Raw genomic sequence first — 21,122 nt, 5'->3', positions numbered from 1 at the left:
ATTATAACCTTCGACTGATTCATCCATGTACAACATAATTTACAAAAATGCAGATTTGTCAAAAAAATTTTTTTTCTTTCTTTTTTAGTATCCACCACTATGTGGCAGGAAGTGGCCTAAGGATACAGATATTAATAAACTGTATTCCCTGCTTTTGTGGATCTTGCACTTATAAAGATATAATGAAACCTAGCATATAGTTTTCCATGACTGTTCTAGTTTCTACTCAACCACCCTCCCTGTGTGAAATGTCCTCTTTTTTTGGGAGGAGGGCATGTGGAGTTGCCTGCTATTTTATCCAGACATACTGACCCTCAAAATAAGCATTGTTGCAAGCTGACATGACTATCTCCATCTTTATCCCAGTTGTAAAAACAGCTAAATACATTTTGCACTCTGTCACTCTGCGGTCCACAAGCCTGTTTCTGTTAGCAAAAAACCCACAGGCTTCCAGCTCTTTCCTGTGTAGATGAGAAACGGAGTTGCTCTCTAAAGCAGACCCCTCCTCAAGAAACCACACTTCCTGCCCTTACACCCAGGTGTGATAAAGACCCTTACTCAAGAAGCCTCTTTACCTAGTTTTAACTCACAACCACAGTAACCTAGTTAACCATCGGTTAGAAGACCCCCGATTTAGGAAATTGCCCGGAGACAGGCAGAGGAGCCAATAAAAATGGCTTAACCTGCTTATTCTGACTTCTGGAAACCAGCTTGCTTGCTCTTGCAGAACATCCTGTATGCCAAACAGGATGTGGTTTATGCCTATAAAAACTTTCCCCTAATGAGGCCAGAGGCTGATCTCGGACCAGACTGCCTGGGGAGACAGCCGCCGGCCAGCAGGAGAAATAAACCTTCCACAACCCCCATGTATTTTGTGTGGTGTTGCCTTATTGGGAACTGCGCCTCAGGACAGCATCCTCTGTAAAGAACCTGTGGGAAGCAGGAAACCACTGAGGGGGAATCAACTGCTCAGACAGCGGAGCCGCTTAAAGCCCAGGGAGTACTGGACTGGTCCAAAGATCACACAGCTGTCCTTGTCCCCTGCCCTCCGCTCCGTGGCATCCTCCCCTTGCTCACACTCCATCCTGGGTTGTCAGCCTCAGGCTCTGGGAAGACGGAGGGCTTGCCTTCCTCCTTATATATCATCCGCTGCTTTGAACACTAATTGAGCAATTGCGTCTATGCAGGCAATTACTTTGAACATTCATTGCACAATTACTCTGATAGACAGATGTAATTGTTAGATGGTGTCGACATTTTTACAGACCCATGAGGTAGATGTCTTTATTACCCCCATTTTAGGGATAAGGAAACTGAGACTCAGAAAGGTAGAGTACCTTGGCCAAGGGCATGGGGCTTGTATGGGATGGAACCTGGACCTAAAACGACCATGTTTTTTAAACCAATGCCCTATATTGCCCATCTCTGGGATTCTCCACCTGGTTGCCAAGAGAAGATGGGGAACTGATAAGCACTTGTGGAACTGATAAAAACCCACTGCACGTGCCTTAACTGTAGGTGTTCCGCTTTCAATTCAGTTCAACAAACTTCCATAGCCAGGCTCTGGGGGACAACTGAAGATGAACAGGAAAGCTTCCTTGTCCTCCAGAAACTCACCATAGGAGAAGAGGGCTAGAACCACGTGACTTTTACGTGCGCTACAGGAGACAGTATGAATGATGGTTTAATTATGTTATCTCCTGCATCCCTTCATTCATTTACTCATTCAACAAGCGTTTTCTCTGGTACCAGTTGAAGGGAGGCAGTTCCCGAATCCAGGGCCTACTACTCCTACCTGTTAGGGGAGAAGACAATCTAATAGTTGAAATGTTGAACCTCTTTTTCCATGTGTCTTTCTATTCATTAAAGAAAATGAATCAACAAATGACTTGTATTATCTTTAATGGACATCGAATTAGTTCTCTTTTAACCTGATGGGTAATAAATTCAACATTAATCCCAGGGGTAACATTGGATCCATATGACACATTGTTTCAGAATCCAAGCCTTCAGAATCTCACTTTTAATCATTTTTTAAAAAACAGTGTCTAAAAATAGTTGTTCCTTGCTCCAGTAAAGACATGTGAACATCCAAATCTACAAATTATACAGAATATGAGGGATTATTAATTAGCATGGCAAAAATCTTTCCTTTACGAAAGAATCCACTGTCCATTAAAAAGCCTAAGTCAGTAAATGCTGGTATTAATATAAAGAAATTACAGGGCAAGGAAATGTACAGTGAGAACCTGCAGTCACGTGAAGCCCTTGGAACTACAGTGGAAAAAAGCAGAACCATGTGCCTCGATTTACAAAATTGGGATTTAAAGACAACTTTTTGGCACAAGCCCACTGGGCAGAGCCAAGAAAGGAACCTCTCGGTTGCAATCCATGAGGCTGTAGGATTCAGTGCAAAGAATGCTGGGGTGGAGGGCAGGAGGGGTCACCGGGATCTGCCTGGTTTTCTGAGTTTTCCTGGGCCTCATTTACTCTGCATTCTGCTGCTATGCGGAAGAAAACAAGTTCCCAACTAGTCTCCTGACTTATCAGCACGTGAAGTTTTCCTGCTCTCTATTAAGCAACCAGGTCACAGCCAGTGGAAACTGACCAAACATGCTTGTCCTTGCTGAGAATCTCTTTGTCCTCAGGCCGTCCTATTTTGTCACCGTCAGCCTGGTCTGGTCCTGGTATTTGGCCTCGACCCTGCTCAGCTCGCCACGACATACTCTGCTGCTCTTTTCGGTGGGGTCGTGCCCATGCTTGGCATCGGTGAACGCGGAGGCTTCACTCGGCAGCTTTCTGACTTGCGAGGCCACACGGTGTGGCGTTACTGGGGACCGCGGCTTGTTTTCACCCGCGCGCTCCCAGCGGCCGGCCCTGGAGGCTCCCAGGACGCCAGCGCAGCGACCCTCCGTGGCCGTGCCGGGCGCCTCCACCTGGGCCGCGCGGGCTCCGCCGGGCACCGCGCCAGCCTGAATCGGCTCCGGAACTTCCCCCAGCGCCCCCTGGCCCGAGACGGGTCTTCCCTCTGCGCCCCGCCACGTCCAGAAAGACGAGCAGCCGCTTCCGCCCGGCCGTCCCCGCGCGGGTTCAGAGGAGGGCTGGGGTCAGAGGCGGGCCGGGGTCGCAGGGCCGGGGTCAGAGGCGGGTCGGGGTCGCAGGGCGGCCGCCGGGTCGGGCCCCGCCCGCGCCTAAAGTCCGCGCGTGCGCGCTGGCCGGCCCCGAGCGCGCGTCCGGCGCGGAGGGGCGGGGCCGCGGCCGCTCGCAGGGTGTCTCCACCCCCGCCCCCCGGCGTTCCGCGGTCGCCGTGACAACCGGAGCGGCGGCAACGGCGGCGGGCGCGCGAGTCTGGCGACGCCTCCCGGCCGCCCCGCCAGGCAGGCAGGCAGCCGCCGCCCGGCCTTCGCGCTCTCCCCGCCTCCCGGCCCGCGTGGAGAGACGGGCCCGCCCTCCGCCCGCCCGCCCGCGAGTGAGCGGCGCCCGGCCGCCCCGCCAGCCTGCGGTCCCCTTGGTCGCCGTCCGGGCGCGCGCAGCGAGCGGGCGCGACGATGCCAAGATGGTCCTGCAGGCGCGGAACAAGCACCGGGAGGCGGCTCCCAAGCCGGCCCATCCGCCCCGCGCCTCGCAGTCGCCGCTGAGGGGGGCGCCGGACCTCGGCGCCGGGGAGCCCGGGCCCGAGCGCGCGTCGCCGTCTCCCGGGCGCAAGGGCGCCGCGGGCAAGAAGGGGCCCCGCGCCGAGCCCGCCGCACCGCCCGCCCGGGCCGGCCTCGGGGGGCGCCTGGCGGCCGGGCTGCGCGGGGCGCTGGGCCTGCGGCGTGCGGGGCGCGGCCGGCCCTGGAGCACGCTCCTGCCAGGTGAGCAGCCCCGCGGGCGCCCGGCGCGGGACTCAGAGGCGCGGCCCCTGCCGCCTCCCGCCGCCCCCGCCGGCCGCCGGCGCCACTTTGCCGCCCTCTCCGACTTTTCCTGGGACGTTCCCCCTCCCCTCCCCCGCCCGGGCTCAGCCCTCCGCAGCCTTCCCACCCGCCGTCTGTCTGTCTCGGAGACCCACAGCGGCCCGGCCCGGGCGGGTCTGCGCCGGGGAGGCTCGCGCGCTGCTGGGTGGCGCGACCGCCCGCCCTCCCGTTATCTCGGCCGCCGACCGCCGGGATGGTCGGCTTCGGCTTGTACACGGTTCCGGGGAGCTCAGAGCAGACGCACGTTTCCTGTCCTAGAAAGTTGCTAAACTTGTGATTAAATTGTACCGTCTTTTTCTTCTTGGCCGGAAGCTCCGCCGGCGGCACTCGGTGACTCCCCCCGACGGTGGCCTTCCAGGTGGTCGTGTCCGGGACGCCCCAGCCCTCGTCCTCCCAGCTGGCCTGGGAACGTTTGCTAAGCTTCTTCCTTCCTTTTCTCTGCACCAATTGCATGACGTGTGACGAGGTGCTGGAAAAAGAAAGTTGGAGCCTCCGTGTGCTGTGGACCGATGAGGCGAGTTACCGCGGTCGGAGAACAGGCCTAGTTTTCCTGGCTCGCCCGGTAACATGCTCTAACACCGCCTTTCCTCTATAACGCTGGAATAAGCCCTGGGCACTGAATTATTTAATTACTGGTGATTTATCCCTTACTGTGTTTCCACATTCCCTTCGTGACCAAGAGTTTGGGGCTCAGTGCAGGCCGAGGAGTGGAACACAGCAGAGTGGCTCCCCTGAGACCACAACCAGCACTGGAAGCCACTCAGTCATAAAAAGCCAGTGTCATCTCTGTGTGTGTGTGTGCTTTAAAGGGCTCCGGAAGGGTGTTATTGTAACCAGGGCACATTTTTTTTTTCCTATTGTAGATTCACGCCTAGAAAGATTCATTTTTTTCCAGCACATTCTTCCCCTCTTTCCCCCCTGGTAGCGAGCTTGGAAGCCTGGCCAGGGCGCAGGTTGGATGAGTTCACCTTGGGGAGGCAGCGTGGTACAGGGGATGAGGCAGAGCCTTCAGATCTAGAGCACCGCGTTCAGTTTGTTCTCATTTTCAAGTAACTTCCTTTGTGAGCATTCCTCCTCTGCTAGGTGGGATTATCACATGCCCTACTTACTCCACAGGGATGTTCCCAGGAGGAAAACTGAAAGGAGTGGGTGATAGATGGGAAGGGACTTCGCGTCTAAAGCATTTAACAAATTTTACTTGCGATTATAAAAGCATTTGCGATCTGGTGACAGAAGGAAGTTAACTTTTTCTTGAATGAGTAATCTAAACATTAATCACTTTGTTGGAAAATATGGAATGTCATTGCTTCTTCAGGGAGGTTATAATAACAAATAACATAGAGTAATGATATCTTGCCACTTTTTTACATACTTCCTGTTCTTGTAATTGCTCTTCCTTTGAATCTTCTTACATTGGATGACTTATATTTGGAATATAGTAATGCCCATACCTAAATACAGTTTTGTAGTAATGTAACTGTGTCACATTGCTTGACCCACACCTTTGGGTATTGAAAGAGGTACAGTGAATGTGGCACACAGTATTCTGGGGTGTACCTCAGACAATGGCCATCAGATGTATGGAGTTTGGATGAACAGACCATAGTCTAGAGATTTTCTGCTAACCGTTTACATAAGGCCACAGGGCACCTTGACAAATGGTTCTGCCGAATGATTGGACCTGAGGTGTTTGTTTTTTTCTCTGGCTTCTTAACCCTCACAGATTAACTTATACCTTACCATCACCCCCTGCCAAAACATCAGAAAGCCACTCAGATCCTGCAGAGAGGAGCAGAGTTTAGACATTTTTTGAAAGCTGCCGATTTCCTTTTTTTCCTCCTCCCGGAATGAGAGTTGAGCTGGCACTGGACAGTACTTTTGTACGGGACTTTAGAATAGCTCTTTGGTCTTCTGCATTGAGAGTCATTGCGTATTATTTTGCTTATCAAGACTTAATTTGCAACTGATTCGGAAAAGATCAAGTACAACAACAACTAAATATTAAACTGTGATAAAAATGGCTTAATTTCTATTTCAGAAAAAATTTTGTAACTTGAAGCTCAACGATAGAAGCACAGATTTTTAAGAGTTAGAAACTGACCAGGGCTCTCCCCCATATGAGAGCACTACAAAAAGTTCATGGAAAAATAGAATTAAAGGATAATGATGAATCTTTCCGTGAACTTTTTTTCTTTATTTTTTAGACTTTTTGGTGGCTGGCCAGTACGGGGATCTGAACCCTTGACCTTGGTGTTAAGCACTGTGCTCTAACCAACTAAGCTAACCGGCCAGCCCCCAGTGAACTTTTTGAAGTATCCTCTTGTGTGCTGAGCACTGATAAGGCACTCACTACTTACCAACATGACCCTTTCATCTGTTGGGTAGTGTTAAGCATTGTTAAAAAATTGGTTTTAATAAATATATGTTTTGTTATCTTTGAACATTATTTACTACTTATTTAATGGTAATAGTCATAAAGAGGGGCTCTTGCAATGTTTATTTTTAGAAATTCCAACCCAATAGTTCCCTTTACCAGCCAGAGGAGGCAGTGGTGTAGTAAGAACTTTGACAGTGTTTCTCAAACTTTTTTGACCACAGACTACAGTAGACAGTACAGTTTACATCAAATCTGCTCTCATTCTGAAAATGCAATCCAGTACATATATGCGTGCATCTGTATGTTTGACGATCTATTTATGTATGTTAGTGTTCTGGCAGGAAGCAGATTTAATAGACGGACTTTTCGGAAGTGTGAGCAGGTTTAAGGAACCCACAAAAGAAGTTGAATCAGCACCCAGCAACTGTCAGCAATGGGAAGGTGCTGCCAGCTATGGGCATGAAGGGGAAAAGGAGCTTCATCAAGAGCAGCACCCAGTGAGGTGGGCTGTGGGAGCAAGGTCACCCAAGAAGAGCAACCCTGGATACTCTCCTCCCACACTTTGGTCTCCTGCTAGTGCTTCTCACTAGCTGAACTTACTGGAAACCCTTAGGTAAGGGGTGCAGCTGAAACTTCCTAGGGTCAGCCTCCTGGGGCTGGAAACAAGGCAGAGAAGGGCGGAGAATGGATTTGGAGAGGCAAAGGGAGATTAACCAGCACATGTGTGCATATATTTAAAACAAAAGTTTCATGTAATGATATTTACCCCTATAATGTGCATTATACTCTGATTTGCTAATCTATCAAAAAAAAATATGCTGTTTATAAACCATTAAGTTGATTTCATGATCCAGTTTTTTGACCCACAGTTTGAAAATACTGCCTTACCAGAACTGTTTTCTGAGTCTATACCAGTTTTAAATCATTTGGGTGCCTGAGCAAAGCATTTAGTTTCTCTGAGCCTCAGTTTGTGCATAAGTAAAAAGAGAGACCTGGACTAGACCATTCTTAGCTGTATACTGGAATCATCTGGAAATTTTATTTATTTATTTTTTGGCAGCTGGCTTGGTGTGGGGATCTGAACCCTTGACCTTGGTGTTTTACACCATGCTCTAAACAACTGAGCTAACTGGCCAGCCTGGAAACTTTAAAACATCCTGATATCCAAGCTACACCAATTAAGTTTGAATCTGGAGATGGTGGTGGTGGTGGCAGTGGTAGTGGAGGGAAGCATCAGTAGTTTTTAAAGTTTAATGTCCTGCCTCTCTTTAGAAGCAGACTATCTAGCTAGCATTGCTGTGCTGACATTCCTACATGGCAGCAATCTGCTGGAACCATGTAAAGCCACCCTCCCCATTAAATGGGGACACAGATGGTCCAGTTTGCCACAGTTTCCCCTAATCTCTATCATTTCCCCAAAACTAGGTCTGTCAGTTGCCATTTCCTATTTATTGTCTGATATAGCTGTTATTTTAATTAAGAGTTAAGAGAAGAGTGACATTTTTTGTACCCGTGCACCTTATTAAAAGAGGGAAAACAAAAGGTTAGCTGGAGAGGGCTCTGTTTCAAGGGAAAATGGAAGAGGTGCTTTCCTTTGTGGAAGTGAAAAATATACATGCAAACAAAGCATAACTATAAACATAACATGCCATTTACAGAGCAGACATCATAGGAAAAGGTCACCTGATTATGGAAAAGGTAGATGATAAAAACTACCATTTCCTCCCGTTACATCTGTCCTATTTGGCTTGTTCACGTTAGTTGCCTGGTTCTTGTGGTCACGGGCAATGGCACCCCTACTCTAGGCTGGTTCTTTATTGGCAGACCTTTGCAACTTAAACATTATGACATTTTGAGTTGGATAATTTTTTTTGTTGTGGGGAGTGTCCTGTGCATTGCAGGATGTTTAGCGGCATTCCCTGCCTCTACCCACTAGATGCCAGTAGCATCTCCCCAGTGGTGAAAACCACAGTGTCTCTAGATACTGGCAGATGTATCCTGGGAGCCAAAATTACCAAATTTGGAACTACTGCTTTTATTATCTACAACTTAGGAAAGCTTTGAACCCCATATTATGGGAAACACTTGTGACTTCTTAGGGGCAGAGGGGTAAAAAACTGGGTGGAGGCAGAGTTGAGACAAGGTGTTGGGGACTCGGATGGGTGGAAGCACTGTGTGTGGGGGCATTTCAATACCGTCTGCATTTGAATCCTGGTCCTGTACTCAGAAGCTGTTTATACACTCCCTTAGTGTTTTTTACTGTTAGTTGCCTCATCTTTCAAATGGTGATAATAAATACTTCTGGTTATGGTAAAGAATAAATAAGATAACACATGTAAAATAGTACAGTAGGTTAGCTACTGATTATCGATTGCCTACTATGCTAGGTGCTAGTCGGTGGGGATAAAATGGAAAATAAGACTCCGCAGCCCCTACTTTCATGGAACTTGCATTCTAGAAGGGGGGTATATTAGTCTGTTTTCTGTTGCTTGTAACAGAATACTTTGGATAGTTTATAAGAAAACAAAATTTATTTCTTACAGTTCTAGAGGCTGGGAAGTCCGTGGCCCAAGGGGCACATCCGGTGAGGGCCTTCTTATGGGTGGGAACTTACAGGGTCCTGTGGCAACACAGGCGATCACCTTGCGAGGATGGCAAGAGCTCTCTCATATGCTCACTTGCTGTCCTTTTAAAGCCACGAGTGCCATTCCTATGACAACCCACTAAACCATTAACCTATTACTCCATGAATGAATTAATCCATTCATGAGGGTATAGTCATCATGATCCAATAACCTCTTAAAGGCCCCACCTTTCAACACTGCCACAGTCTGATTTTCTACCATCTTAAAGCTGTTACAATGGAGATTAAGCTTCAATGAGTTTTGGGAGATGTTCAACCTACAGTGTGGTGGGGGTAGCAAGGAAATGAAAACAATTGCATATTGTAGAAAGTTCATTGGAAGAAAGAAATAAGCAGCTGGGATAGAAAGAAACAGGACATACCCACTTTAAATAGGGCCAGAGAAGGCCTCTGGAGGTGTGGCCTTACAGCTGGGACCTCTAGGGAAGAAAAGATCTTAGCAGTACACGCAGAGAAAGTTCTTGGTGTAGTGAACAGCATGTGCAAGGTCGGTTAGAGCTTAGCATGTTGAAAGAAGATAGGGTGGTGCTGCATCAAAATGCTGTGGGCTTGGGCCAGAGCTTGATAAGGAGCTTGGGTTTCATTTGTGGTGCAACGGGAAGCATCGAAAAGGAGAATGACATGAGTAAGTCTTTACTTTGAGAAATCTGCTCTTGGGAAAATGGGTCGTGGCTATGCAAGGACAGAAGCAGAGAGAACAGTGAGGAAGCTCTTACAGGGACCCAGCAGAAGAGTTTCTGGCCTAGATGAAGGCAGTGGCTGTGCAGATAGAGAAAAGTGGGTGAATTTGAGATATGTTTTGGAGGTAGACATAATGGGCCTTACTAATGAATTGGGCTGGATTTAGGGAAGAGAAAGAGTTATGAATAATTTCTAGGTTTTGGCTGCTTTCATTGGGGGAAATAATGGTGGCATTCACTGAGATAGTGATGACTAGGGATGTGGATTAGGGGCCAGGTTTGAGGGAAAGATCCAGAATTCTGTCTTGGACATGTTGCCTTTGAGACATTTGTGAGATGTCCAAGTAGAAATGTCAAGTCGATGGAGGGACATAAGAGAGAAGGTCTGAGTGGAGACATAAAACAGGGAGTCATCAGCAAACAGGTATTGTTTGGAATTATGAGTTGAATCCATATTCCCGTATTTGTGGGAATAATAGCATTTTATGCTGATATGGGGGGCTTACTCTTTGCCAGGCTTTGTTCTAAGTGCTTTAGATCAACTCATAGTCCCCACTATGACACTACGATTATCATGCTCATTTTACCAGATGGGGATCTGAGGCACACACATATTGACTAACTTGCCCAAGGTCACCCCTGGTATGTGGAAGGGTGGGGATTTGAACCCAGGCTCCTGACTTCATGCTCTTCCCCTGCTATGCTATATTTCATCTTCTCTAGGGTAAGTGTAACAGGAGAAGACATGAAGTCCCATGATTCAGTTCTGAGAAACCCCAACATTTCATGCTCAATAAGTGTTAGCTTCCTTGTTTCTTCCTTCTTCAGAGGAAATAAGAAAAAAAGGGATCATAATAGAGATGGGGAGTAAGAAGTAGAGATCATGTTGGAGTGGCCTAAGGGACAAGAAAAGCTGAGGACGCGTGAGGCACAGGGACCATTGGCCATTTTAGTGCTTGCTTTCAAACCAGCACTTAGACACAAGTGAGCGCCGTCTGTGACGGTGTGTTTATGTTAATACATAGACATTGTGCCAATATATTTCCCTGGAAAGCCAATGAGTAAGATGGGAATTTGGGATTTTAAGGAATTTCTTCAATGTTGAAAACCATTTTTTCTTTCTAAAGTAAACTTCTGGTTAATGCTAAAGAATGTTTATAATCACCTAAGCATATTTTATTATTAAGATACAGTTAGAAGTTTTCTGAATATGCGATATTCATGATCACTCAAATAAGTAACAAATGTGATGAGTTTAGTTTGTGTAAATATAAGGATATATTATCAATTGGTGATTGATTTTTGGCCAGTAATATGGCATCGATACTGAAAACATATAATTTAATTATATTATGTATATTTGGATGTTGCTAAAATTTGAACAATAGCTGTTACCTTTTAAACACTTATCCTGTTAAGCTGTATTCATGTCTCTTAATGAATGTTTTAGGTTCTTAAAGTTTCTGTTAATGAGATATTTATGTTATCATAGAGACTACAAGCCTGTGTACATATTTCTAAGTGTGGTAGCTTAAGGCTTTATTATTTATATGTTTAGTCCTAAATTTTTGTGCTGCTAGTTCATCTTTTGCCATCAGCTTGTACTTTACCCAAACCAATGGAACACCACTCTTCCAGGGAAGGGTCTGCTAGCTTTCTTTAGCTACTCATTCTAATGGTTACTACTCATCAAAGCTAGTAAAAATTATACCTATTTCTAGTTCCAGAGTTTTATGCTGTTGTTTAATTCCATAAAGGACAGTATCCTTTCATAGAGAAGATCAGTTCTCCATCAAGAATTGTTGAATAAGAATATATTTAAAAGTGGAAGGATTAATTTTCAGCATGTATAAATCTACAACTATTGTAGCATATTATTGTGCTTTATTAGTACTTTTTATTTTCTCAGCGTTATTGCTGTCATTTTTTTCCTGAGGGCATTTAAATGAACAGTTCATATATTTTCATGTTTGTCTGGCATCTTTCCCCATGTTTGACTTTCTTTCCAAGGTAACCGATTGTCAGGTGTGTGTTTCAGCACTATCACCATCTCAGAATGAATGCGTGCATAGCATTTTGTAATTTTAACTTATTATAGCAGTAAATGTTCACATAATAGCATATCTGTCACCAAAGTCACTTCCAGACATTCCAGTGTGGTTCATTGTCCTAACCGAGGACGGAGGTGATTTTGTCTGCTAGTTTACAGTACCGCCAAGCAGTTTATATCTTAAGCAGTTTATAAATCACCTGACCAATTACTTTTGAAATCTTGCTATGTTTTTAATGTGGAGAATTGTTGTAATTGAGAAGAGTAAGGCTTTATTCATACTTTTATATGAACTCAAATTTGTCTAAAATGCTACTGCTCTGCACTTCATTTCCTATTTCTTGACAGAAATCACCGTTTTTTGTAATACAGCCTTTCAGTGCACAGTCTTTTTCCGGGTTTTAATACCAAGCATAAAGTACTTATGTAACAAGCATAGTGCTACTGTTTTCCATTACATTTAATAGTTTTGTTTTTGTTTTTTTTTAAATAAGACCTTATTTTTCACTCTCTTCTCATCTTTGATCTCCATGGAAATTTCATAAAAATCTAGAACTTAACCTCCTTGAATTTTACCGGTGAGGATACTAAGGTAGGGCTAGGTAAATGTTGAGTTCACTGGTGATGTTTGGAACTGAAGTTAAGGTCTTTTGGCTCTGTTAATCACATCTGTCAAATTGTACATTTCAGATCTAAAGTCTAAGGCAACTGTCAAACATACATTAATGGAAAAGTGACTTCATTTTTTTTAGCTGATTTCTGCTCATCTGGGGAATAACTCTGATTTTTATATCCTTATGGTCAACCTGTCAGTCTCCATTTTGTCTTTGCATAATTATTTCTTGGAAACTGTTAAGTTCTGAATCTTTTTATTGTGTTGGTTGATTGGCAATGGTCTAATAACAGAGTAAAACAATAAAAGTGTTGTCACAATTTTTTAATCATTTAAATTAAAGGATAAGCAAGATACTGTGATATCCAAGGGCAGTTTGCAATTTGGGGGGAATTCATAATCTTAAAATTGGAATGGTTTAGCAGTTAATGTACTTGCTGAATAATAAAATCTCTTGATGAGCCTGAATGTATGAGGAGTCTTCAAAAAGTTCATGGAAAGATTCGTAATATCTTTTAATTCCATTTTCACACAAACTTTTTGAAATACCTTGTATGTTGTGTGTGTGTGTGTGTGTTTTTCTTCAGTGAAGAGAGACAGCTTCTACACCTTTTCCCATTAGGTTTAGCAGTTTTACAGCTTCCCCGTGCTTGCTCTGAAGCATTTAATGAACTAGCATATTATTTTGGTTGTATATTTTGTCTAGCTACTTGTTCTTAAAATATTGAAATGCATTTTTTTTTCAGTAAAGAGAAAGTTACTTTATGGAAATTATTAATATAAGTTACTGTTTGATTTAGAAATACTTGTATTCATATTATTTGAGGACAATACTTTTAAAGGAAGTTAGACTTTATTGCCTTTAATACAGATATGTTGGGTAATTGTTGTATTAAGTATTGCCTGCTTTAATATATGTACATACACACATATTTAAAATATGTAAAAATTTACTTTGTGTATTTCTCTGGTTAGAAGGCTAATTATACTGTTTGGGGGTGGTGATGCATACTTTCCATGCTTTTCTGTTTTCATATTTTCACTTTAAAATAAACCTTTTTGCCCTTGATGTTTTTGTGCTTTCTAAGGCATTTCCTCCTGCGTGCCAGTGCATCCTTTTGGTTGAATGTGCTTAACATTAATATGCCTGAGCTTGGAGTCAGAGAAGCCCAGGCTCTCCTCCAGGCCTTGCTGCGTTCCAGCCTCGTGGATGTTGGGCCTTGTGGAAATATAAGAGCCATATCTGCTTCAGAAGGACTCCTGGATCATTTTTTCTTAGTATGTGAAAGTGCGCTGTAAGCTGCAACTTACAAACAGATGTTAGACATTATCATTATAATTAAGAGATTTCCTCATTTTTTCTTAACTGTCTTAAAGCACTGTTGTGCTAAATGCCAAATATATGGAGGAGATTCAGATTAACTAAAGTGAGCCTTAAAACCATCATCACGTAGACTTGGGAATTCTGGATCTTACTAGGAGCTGAAGTTTCTTTAAATCATGATTGTGAATGTTAAGTGCAGTCCTGGTTCTCCCTTTGAGACTCAATCTCTGTTAATAAATTGAGCACATTTCTTCTTTTCCTATTCAAAATAGAAATTTTTTCCCCATTCAAAATAGAAAACAAATTAAAAGGGTAAACCTACCAAGGCTTTGTAGTCTGGGGAGCAGGAATATCAAAACAGAAAATAGTTGTTGAGTCACCTTGGAGGGTATGGAGTGCAGAATGAAGTGGTTCTAGCTTCAGGTAGTTACTCAGGGTCATTAAGTGCTAAGAATAGAGATAACCAAGTAAAAACCCTCCATTTTACTCTTGGTGAACATGAGAATTCAAGAGGCTAAATAACGTATGTCATTTAAAACCTAAGGAATATTTTTTTCTTAGAATGACTTCCTTACCAGGGGAAGTAAAAAAATTTGAATTTGAATTCTTCCCCCTTCCTAGTCTTTATTTTCAGCTATCAATTTTTGCCAGTTTCTCCTTCACAGTGTCTTTTGAACTTATGTTTGACTTTTCCTAATTAAGCCCATCTCACTACTGTCCAGGTCTCCTCAGCTCATACCTGGATCGGTACTGTGTTCTTCTCATTGGACCTCCTGACATAAAGACACTGCTTCTTGAAGTCTGGGCTGTATAAAATCACCTACGGGTTTGTCAGAAATGTAGATTTCCAAGCCTCAAGTGAGATCTATTGAATCAGCATCTCTGAGAGTGGGGGCCCAGGAGCACAGTCTTCATGATCTTCTCCCATGTCATTGTTCTCCATCCTGGTTGCATAGTAGAGTCACCCAGTGCCAGACCTAATGTGGAAAACTGCCAGGGGATTCCAGTGTGCTGCCAGTGTGGAGACATCGCCCTTAAGAGTGTTTATGAGTCACCTCAGGGGTCTTGTTAAAGTGTAGATGGAAGTCAGGAGGTCTGGGATGGGAGCTGAGATACTGCATTTCCAACCAGCTCCCAGATGTTACAATTTCTGCTGGACTTGAAGGCACTTGGAATCATAAGAATCAGATTCTCACATTAAATTTTGTGAACTACCTAGATTTTGCCCCAGTCATTCTCTGTACCAGTGATAATCAGCCTTGACTATACATCAGAATCACTTGTGAATTAAAAAAAAAAAAATTACTGAAGTTTCATATTCTTGGATTAATAATACTCAAGTAGCTTTAGTTTTATTTAGTGCCACTGGTGATTCTCATGCAGTACCAGGGTGTGGACCACTATATTGCTGCATTATAGTGTTCTCTCGGAAACTTGCTTGGTTGCTTTGTTGACTAGCTTAGTGATTCCCAACCTTTTCCACATCATGGCACACAAAGAAGACAGCAATATTGATGTTGCACAATGGGATAACACTCTTGTTCTTGGCACTTCAGGGCCCACTGGTTGGGAAGCTTTGGCCAGACTCCCCTCCTGGTGTTCATGGAGCACTGAGAGCCTGACTTTGTGTATATAATGTGTCGGCCCTCAATAAATGTTAGCACATTGTTGTCATTATTATTTATATTCCATACCATCAGTATTAGTGATGGGAATTCTTTTGTCATGTTGGGTCCAATTCCACGTCCAGCTTTATTGTATTTGTCTTCTTTTCTGGCTGCCCACCGTAAATCCCCACCTAAGTCTTATCCATGTCTGGAGGCTCCCAGCCACCCACCCCAGCTCCCACTTTAATGAACCATGCCCTAAGAAGGTCATTACTGATCTTCCTTCTCAGATTTCTTACAGTTCTCAGATCTGTGCCATCCGTTTGCATGCCTAATGTGCTCTTTCATTGTTTTATGTACCTAAATCTTATCTCTCAGAAATTTTATCTCTAAGGGCAAAGATTGGTTAAAATATCTTTAATGTTCTTAAATGTGAAAATGAAAATGTGTTGTGCCTCTAGTAGGCATTTAGATACTTGTTAGCTGTGAAGCATTCATAACCCACATGAAAATCTAGGCACTAGAGGGGAGGGAGCCGAGCTTGTAGGATATGTGACTATTTTCTCTCTCTCAGACTGGATCCTAAAGAATGTCTTTTTGTTAGTTTGCTGCACTGAAACTGGGCTTTGTTTCATTCTGGGTAGTATGGACTAGAAGTGTGATTTCTTTCAATATATTTCATTTTTTTTATGTATGTGTATATATGTATATACCTTAATGATTTGGATTGTTTAGATATTGTCTTTACGTGTTTAGGATTTTATTTAATTGAGTACATTCTATTATTTCTCTTCCATGGTCTTAGGTAGTAGTACAAGCCAGTGAGGTGCCAGGCATGATGCTAGGGGATATAGTATACAAATGTGTTAAACACAGACTCAGCCTCGGGGCCCTTGCATTGTAGCAGAGAAACTGCTGTACTGGTGCGTGCATAACGAGCTATTTTTGTGCTGTATTAGAGGTCTTATAGCTAGGGTCGCAGGACAAGCAGCACAAAATGCCACATTTGAATTCTTTTGACTTTGAGGTATGAATGATGATTTTTTTTCAGGCAGGAACAGAAGCATGGAATCATTAAAGCCTTTGGGATTTGAGCGGACCGTTGCCCAATCCATCCAGAATGAAGGGTGTGTGGCGGGGATCGACTGGAAGTAGGTGCAGTGTGGGCTCCATGTTGTGTGCAATGGGAAGTCCTGGGGCTTTTCAAGCAGTTGGGTGAGAAGCTCAGATCTGCACATTTAGAAACTGACTTCAGCCTCAAGGATGGATTGTTGTTGTGGAACAGGGAGACCATTTCCTGATGACTCCAGCTTCTGGAAAGAAACTTTAAGACTCAGAAGGGATCCTTAGAACAGTAAGAAATGGTTGATAATGTTAGGAAGGGGTTGAATATAGAACTTGTCAAGATTGATTTGGAAACCTTGTGCAGATAAGATTTAAGGAGTGTCCTTAGCCACTGTCATTTTGTCACTTGAGGGTTAGTGAGGCCAAAATTCTTTAGAATGTTTTAAGTACAGATTAACCTCAATTTAGGAATAGGTTGTATTTTTAAGTATTGCATGCCATTTTGGACTTAGAATACATGTCTTCATATAAATATTGCTGGAAGTTAAGGTCATCAAATGCCCACAAATGGGAAAGGAAGCAGCTCTGTCAAGGAGGAAGGAAACCCGGGTTTGGAATTAGAGTGCCTGGGTTCAGGGGGTTCATGCCATTTCCAGCTGTGGTGCCTTTGGGGGAAATAACGTCTTTGAGGCCCAGTTTTTTTTTTTTTGTTTTTTTTTTGGTACAATGGGAATAAATACAAGGTTGTTGTGAAAATCAAGACTTTGTGAAGGTGCTTTGTGAATTTTAAGTCAAATTCTATTTATGAAGTACATGTGTAAAGGGAAAAAATGGAACGTGGACGGGAAAATTTGTATGTGGTCAAGAACACCCGTCACTGGCTGCAGTTGTGGGAGGACAGCCTGTAGGTCACCACACAGGGGCCAATGGAGAAGCCCACCCTGGCTGCACGGTGCTGGCCCCACACGCTCGGGAGGGGAGGGAAGGAAGGACAGTGGCCCTCAGACTTGAGCCTTAAACTTTAGACTGGTCTGGGGGATCTTAAAAATGCAGATCCCAGGGCTCCACTTGCAGCCGTCCTCGGGGAGGGGCCTAGGGAGAGCCCAGCATGGACGGCTGGGCCCAGCCGCTGGGCGGAGAGGGGTGAGGTCTGCGGCTTCGGGGTGGGGCAGCGCGGTGAGGGAGGCCCCCTTTCTCCTGTCCCCTTTCCTCCTGTCCTCCCGTCCTCTTGGCCTTACTGCTGACGACCACCGTTGGCCAGACCTGGGGGCGGGTCCCCTGCCCACTTGCTCAGGACGCTGGACTTGCTGCTGTGGGTTGATCCCAAAGGGAAGAACGGCCGCTGCAGGTGCCGGGCGCCGTGGCTGATACTAGGGGGCGTCCGAGGGAGCGCGGGCGTGTGCGCATGTGCATGTGTTCCATCAAAGTACACTGAGCTCAGCTTTAATGTTACGTGGACATTGTTTAGGATTATTTCATCCCCCCCACCCAATTACATCAAGCTGTATGCGGTACTAAGTGCTCAGCTTCGTGCTAAAGCAGTAAAGCGAAGTTCTGTAAAACATTGTTTCTGCCCTCAGGGAGTTACAGTCTATTTTGTTTAAACAAGATTCTAATAACAGAAGAATAATTTTCAATAAAGAGTCTACTCAAATCCCAGAATACTGAAAATTGGTTTAATGTCACATATACTCTGGTACAGAGTTTCTTTAATTAGAAAGAGTTAATGCAACATACCAGAGTGTCTAATTTAGTTTTAGAATGTAGGTAATTTGTGTACTTCCAGCAAAATTACAAAAGCCTCTCAAAATTCTCAGCCAAGTAGTTCAATCCTTTGAATTAGATTACAAAGCAAATCTTTCCGTGAACATCCTTTTCTTGTAGAAAAGGTTTGGGTTTTTTTTTTTTAATGTACTTAAAAAAAAAAAAACATACTATATTCATTTCTGAGAATGCCAAAAAATGGCAAATGTGTTAAGGTGGAAAAAGTGGGCTGTCACTTTTGTTACACTCCCAAAAGATATAGACAGGGTTGATAATCACTGGAGTAAACTTAGAGAAAATCATTTACATTGTAGGCAAGAAGGCAAGAAAAGCTCCTTAGAGTCTTCAGAAGTTTTTGTCATTTTATGTCTTTATGATCACAAGACAGTATGTATATTACTGGAACTTTCATTTTAAAATGGCATAATGTATTACATTTTTTAAGTAAACTGTGTCTAAATTTTTATGTAAAAATCAATAGTCTCTGAAATATACTGCAGCATTTTTTTTTCTTTAAAAAAAGAGGGAGAGGGAATAGGAATACTTAGGCCTGTGTCTCATCCCTTCCATCTTCTTCTACAGAGGCCATATACTGTACAGGTGTCAGGTCAGAAGCCTGAGTCTAGCCTCCCTTTCTTGCTGTACCTGCTGTGTGTTCTTGGGCAAGTTACTCAACTACTCTGTTCTTCAATTTCTCATGTGTATACTGGGGAAATATTTGTACCTGCCACAAAGGAGAGTTGTGAGGATTTATTGCGCTAGTGCAAGAAAAGCACTTAAAGTGCTGGGTATAATAAGCATCCAAGTGTTAACGGCTTTATTATTATCATCATCATTGTTATTATTACTAATTTGAAATGAACGAAAGAATTCAGAACATTGGGCAGTTTATGAATGGTCCCTGGAGACTATGAAAGAATGCTGTTCATATGCCAGCAGCTCCAAGAATTGTCTAGTGTCTGCTGTAGTGCTGAAGGTGAATTCACCAAAGGTATTTGCACCTCTTGTCCTTCTCCTGAGAGACTGTGGTATTTTGAGGACATAAAGATGATGACTTTGACAAATCCTAGTTATAACTCTAGAATTCTGAAGGTTAAAAGCATAATGTGAAATGCATTGCTGTTAAAGTCAGCATAAGTTAAAGATGCCCTCTTTTACCAGAATCATTTAGTAGTATCTAGAATTTCATTATTATTGTCAAATGGGAAGGAGTAACTAATAGTAAAATTATAAAACTGGAGGAGAATTATCACTTGTAAACAATATTATTTAAAATGAAGGGTTGAAGATGATAAACTAAAAAACTATGAATTAATAGTTTAGGAAATGAGCCAAACATAAATACTCTTCAAAAGTAAATACAGTAACAATATCCAGTAATGAATATATAATGAAAAAAAAGGTTTTATGGATATTAGCAGGAAAAAACGTGTTTTTTCCCCAAATAATATGGATTTATTGATTTTTAAAAAATTTTATTTACTTTTTTCTTAAGCAGAAAAAAATGTTAAGCTCCAGAGAAAAGTTGATAAGAAATATGTATTGACTATATCAATGGGATTTTTCTCTAGGGTAATTGAAAAGCAACTTGAATAATTGAAGGTATATACCATGTTTATGCATATGAAGACTTTATATTGTAAACATGTAGATTATTCTCAAATTAATTTATAAATATAATTCCAATTGTAATGTTAAAGAAATTACCGAAGTATAATTGTGACAGGTCTTCATATGGTAAAGGTGGCATTTATATTCAGTGAGAGAAGAATGTTTTATTCAGAAAATGATAGCTGAATCACTGAGAAAATAAAGCCCCAATTTTTAATATGGTAGGGTGCAGTTTTTAAGACAAACACTAAAAAAAGAAGCAAATGGTAGATTTGTTAACAAGAAAAAATTAAAATTTCATAAGATCAAAATACCTTATAAAAATGTCAAATGACAAACCATGATACATATTTGTAACTTCAGTGATCTAGAAAGAGTAATTCTGTCTTTTGTAACTATTAATATCTCCAAGGCAAAATGTATTTTTAAAATAAAATAAAAATGAATACTACGTTAAGAATAAGGCAATAAGGTCTGACTTATTTGGTTTTCATTTCTAAAAGTATTTTCATAATGCCACTCCTTTGTTAGTAGTTATTTAATCAGAAGTCTTCAATCATATGTATCTTGTGATATAAGAAAATCGAATGGTATTTTCTATATTTATCCTAATATGTTCTTTGTGCTTGGACAGAAACCATACTATTGATTCTCATATGAGACTGATTTTATTAGCTCACCTTCTCTCTCTTACTTTTTCTTCTTCCTTTTCCCCTCCCTCCTTTACTACTTTAATTTTTTTAGAAACGAGTAAGATTTCTTGTAAAATTTCAGATCTTGTTTAAATTCTAAAACGAGTAAGATTTGTCATAAAACTTCAGACTTTGCAGCAATATATAAAAAGTGGTAGTTTCATCTTTTTTTCCACTCCTGATCCTATTCTCCTGAACCACCATATTTTTTTATTGTTACCCTTACCTGTTGGTTCTATTCCTTTCTTGGTTCTATTAGTGGTAGTTTCCATATATTGGTTCCTGTATAGTGTTTAGCAAATAACAGGCCCTCATATATTTTGTTGAATGAGTGAGTGAATGGCAATTGTAGCTATATGCCTAATTCCCTTATGATCCAGTCTACTGGTATTTTAAGCATGGCTGTGAGCCTTCTTTTGAAGAGTCAATATTCTCTTCCCAATCTATGAGTCCAACATTTATGCATTCTAGTATTTGACATGCTTATCCTTTGAAATGCTTTTCTGTAAGGTGAAAATATTTCTTCATCCTAAATAGTAATTTAAATTTCTTTTTTTTCCAGCTGCCTTTGCAGCAGTGTTGCACTGGTAAGATTGTTTTTTCTCCTATGGTATTTTATGCAGATGTTTATAATTTACCAAAGCAACTTTCCATATATTTAAAGGAATGATTTCAGCATTGATAAGGATGCTGAAATGATTTAGCAATAATTTCAGCATTGATTATAATAAGGATGTATATT

General features: G+C 42.5%; 1 protein-coding gene across 1 annotated transcript in view; it reads left to right on the top strand.

Moving 5' to 3' along the window:
* Positions 1-3,556: 3,556 nt before the first annotated feature.
* Positions 3,557-21,122, top strand: part of DPY19L1 (dpy-19 like C-mannosyltransferase 1) — a 124,105-nt gene continuing 106,539 nt past the window's right edge. The window contains exons 1-2 of the mRNA XM_063114509.1: positions 3,557-3,854; positions 20,943-20,967. Of these exons, the coding sequence (XP_062970579.1) occupies positions 3,557-3,854; positions 20,943-20,967 (323 nt within the window). The remainder of the gene's footprint in view (positions 3,855-20,942; positions 20,968-21,122) is intronic.

This window comes from Cynocephalus volans, chromosome 11, assembly GCF_027409185.1.
Source record: "Cynocephalus volans isolate mCynVol1 chromosome 11, mCynVol1.pri, whole genome shotgun sequence".
NCBI lineage: Eukaryota > Metazoa > Chordata > Mammalia > Dermoptera > Cynocephalidae > Cynocephalus > Cynocephalus volans.
This window is presented reverse-complemented; position numbering and strand designations above follow the sequence as displayed.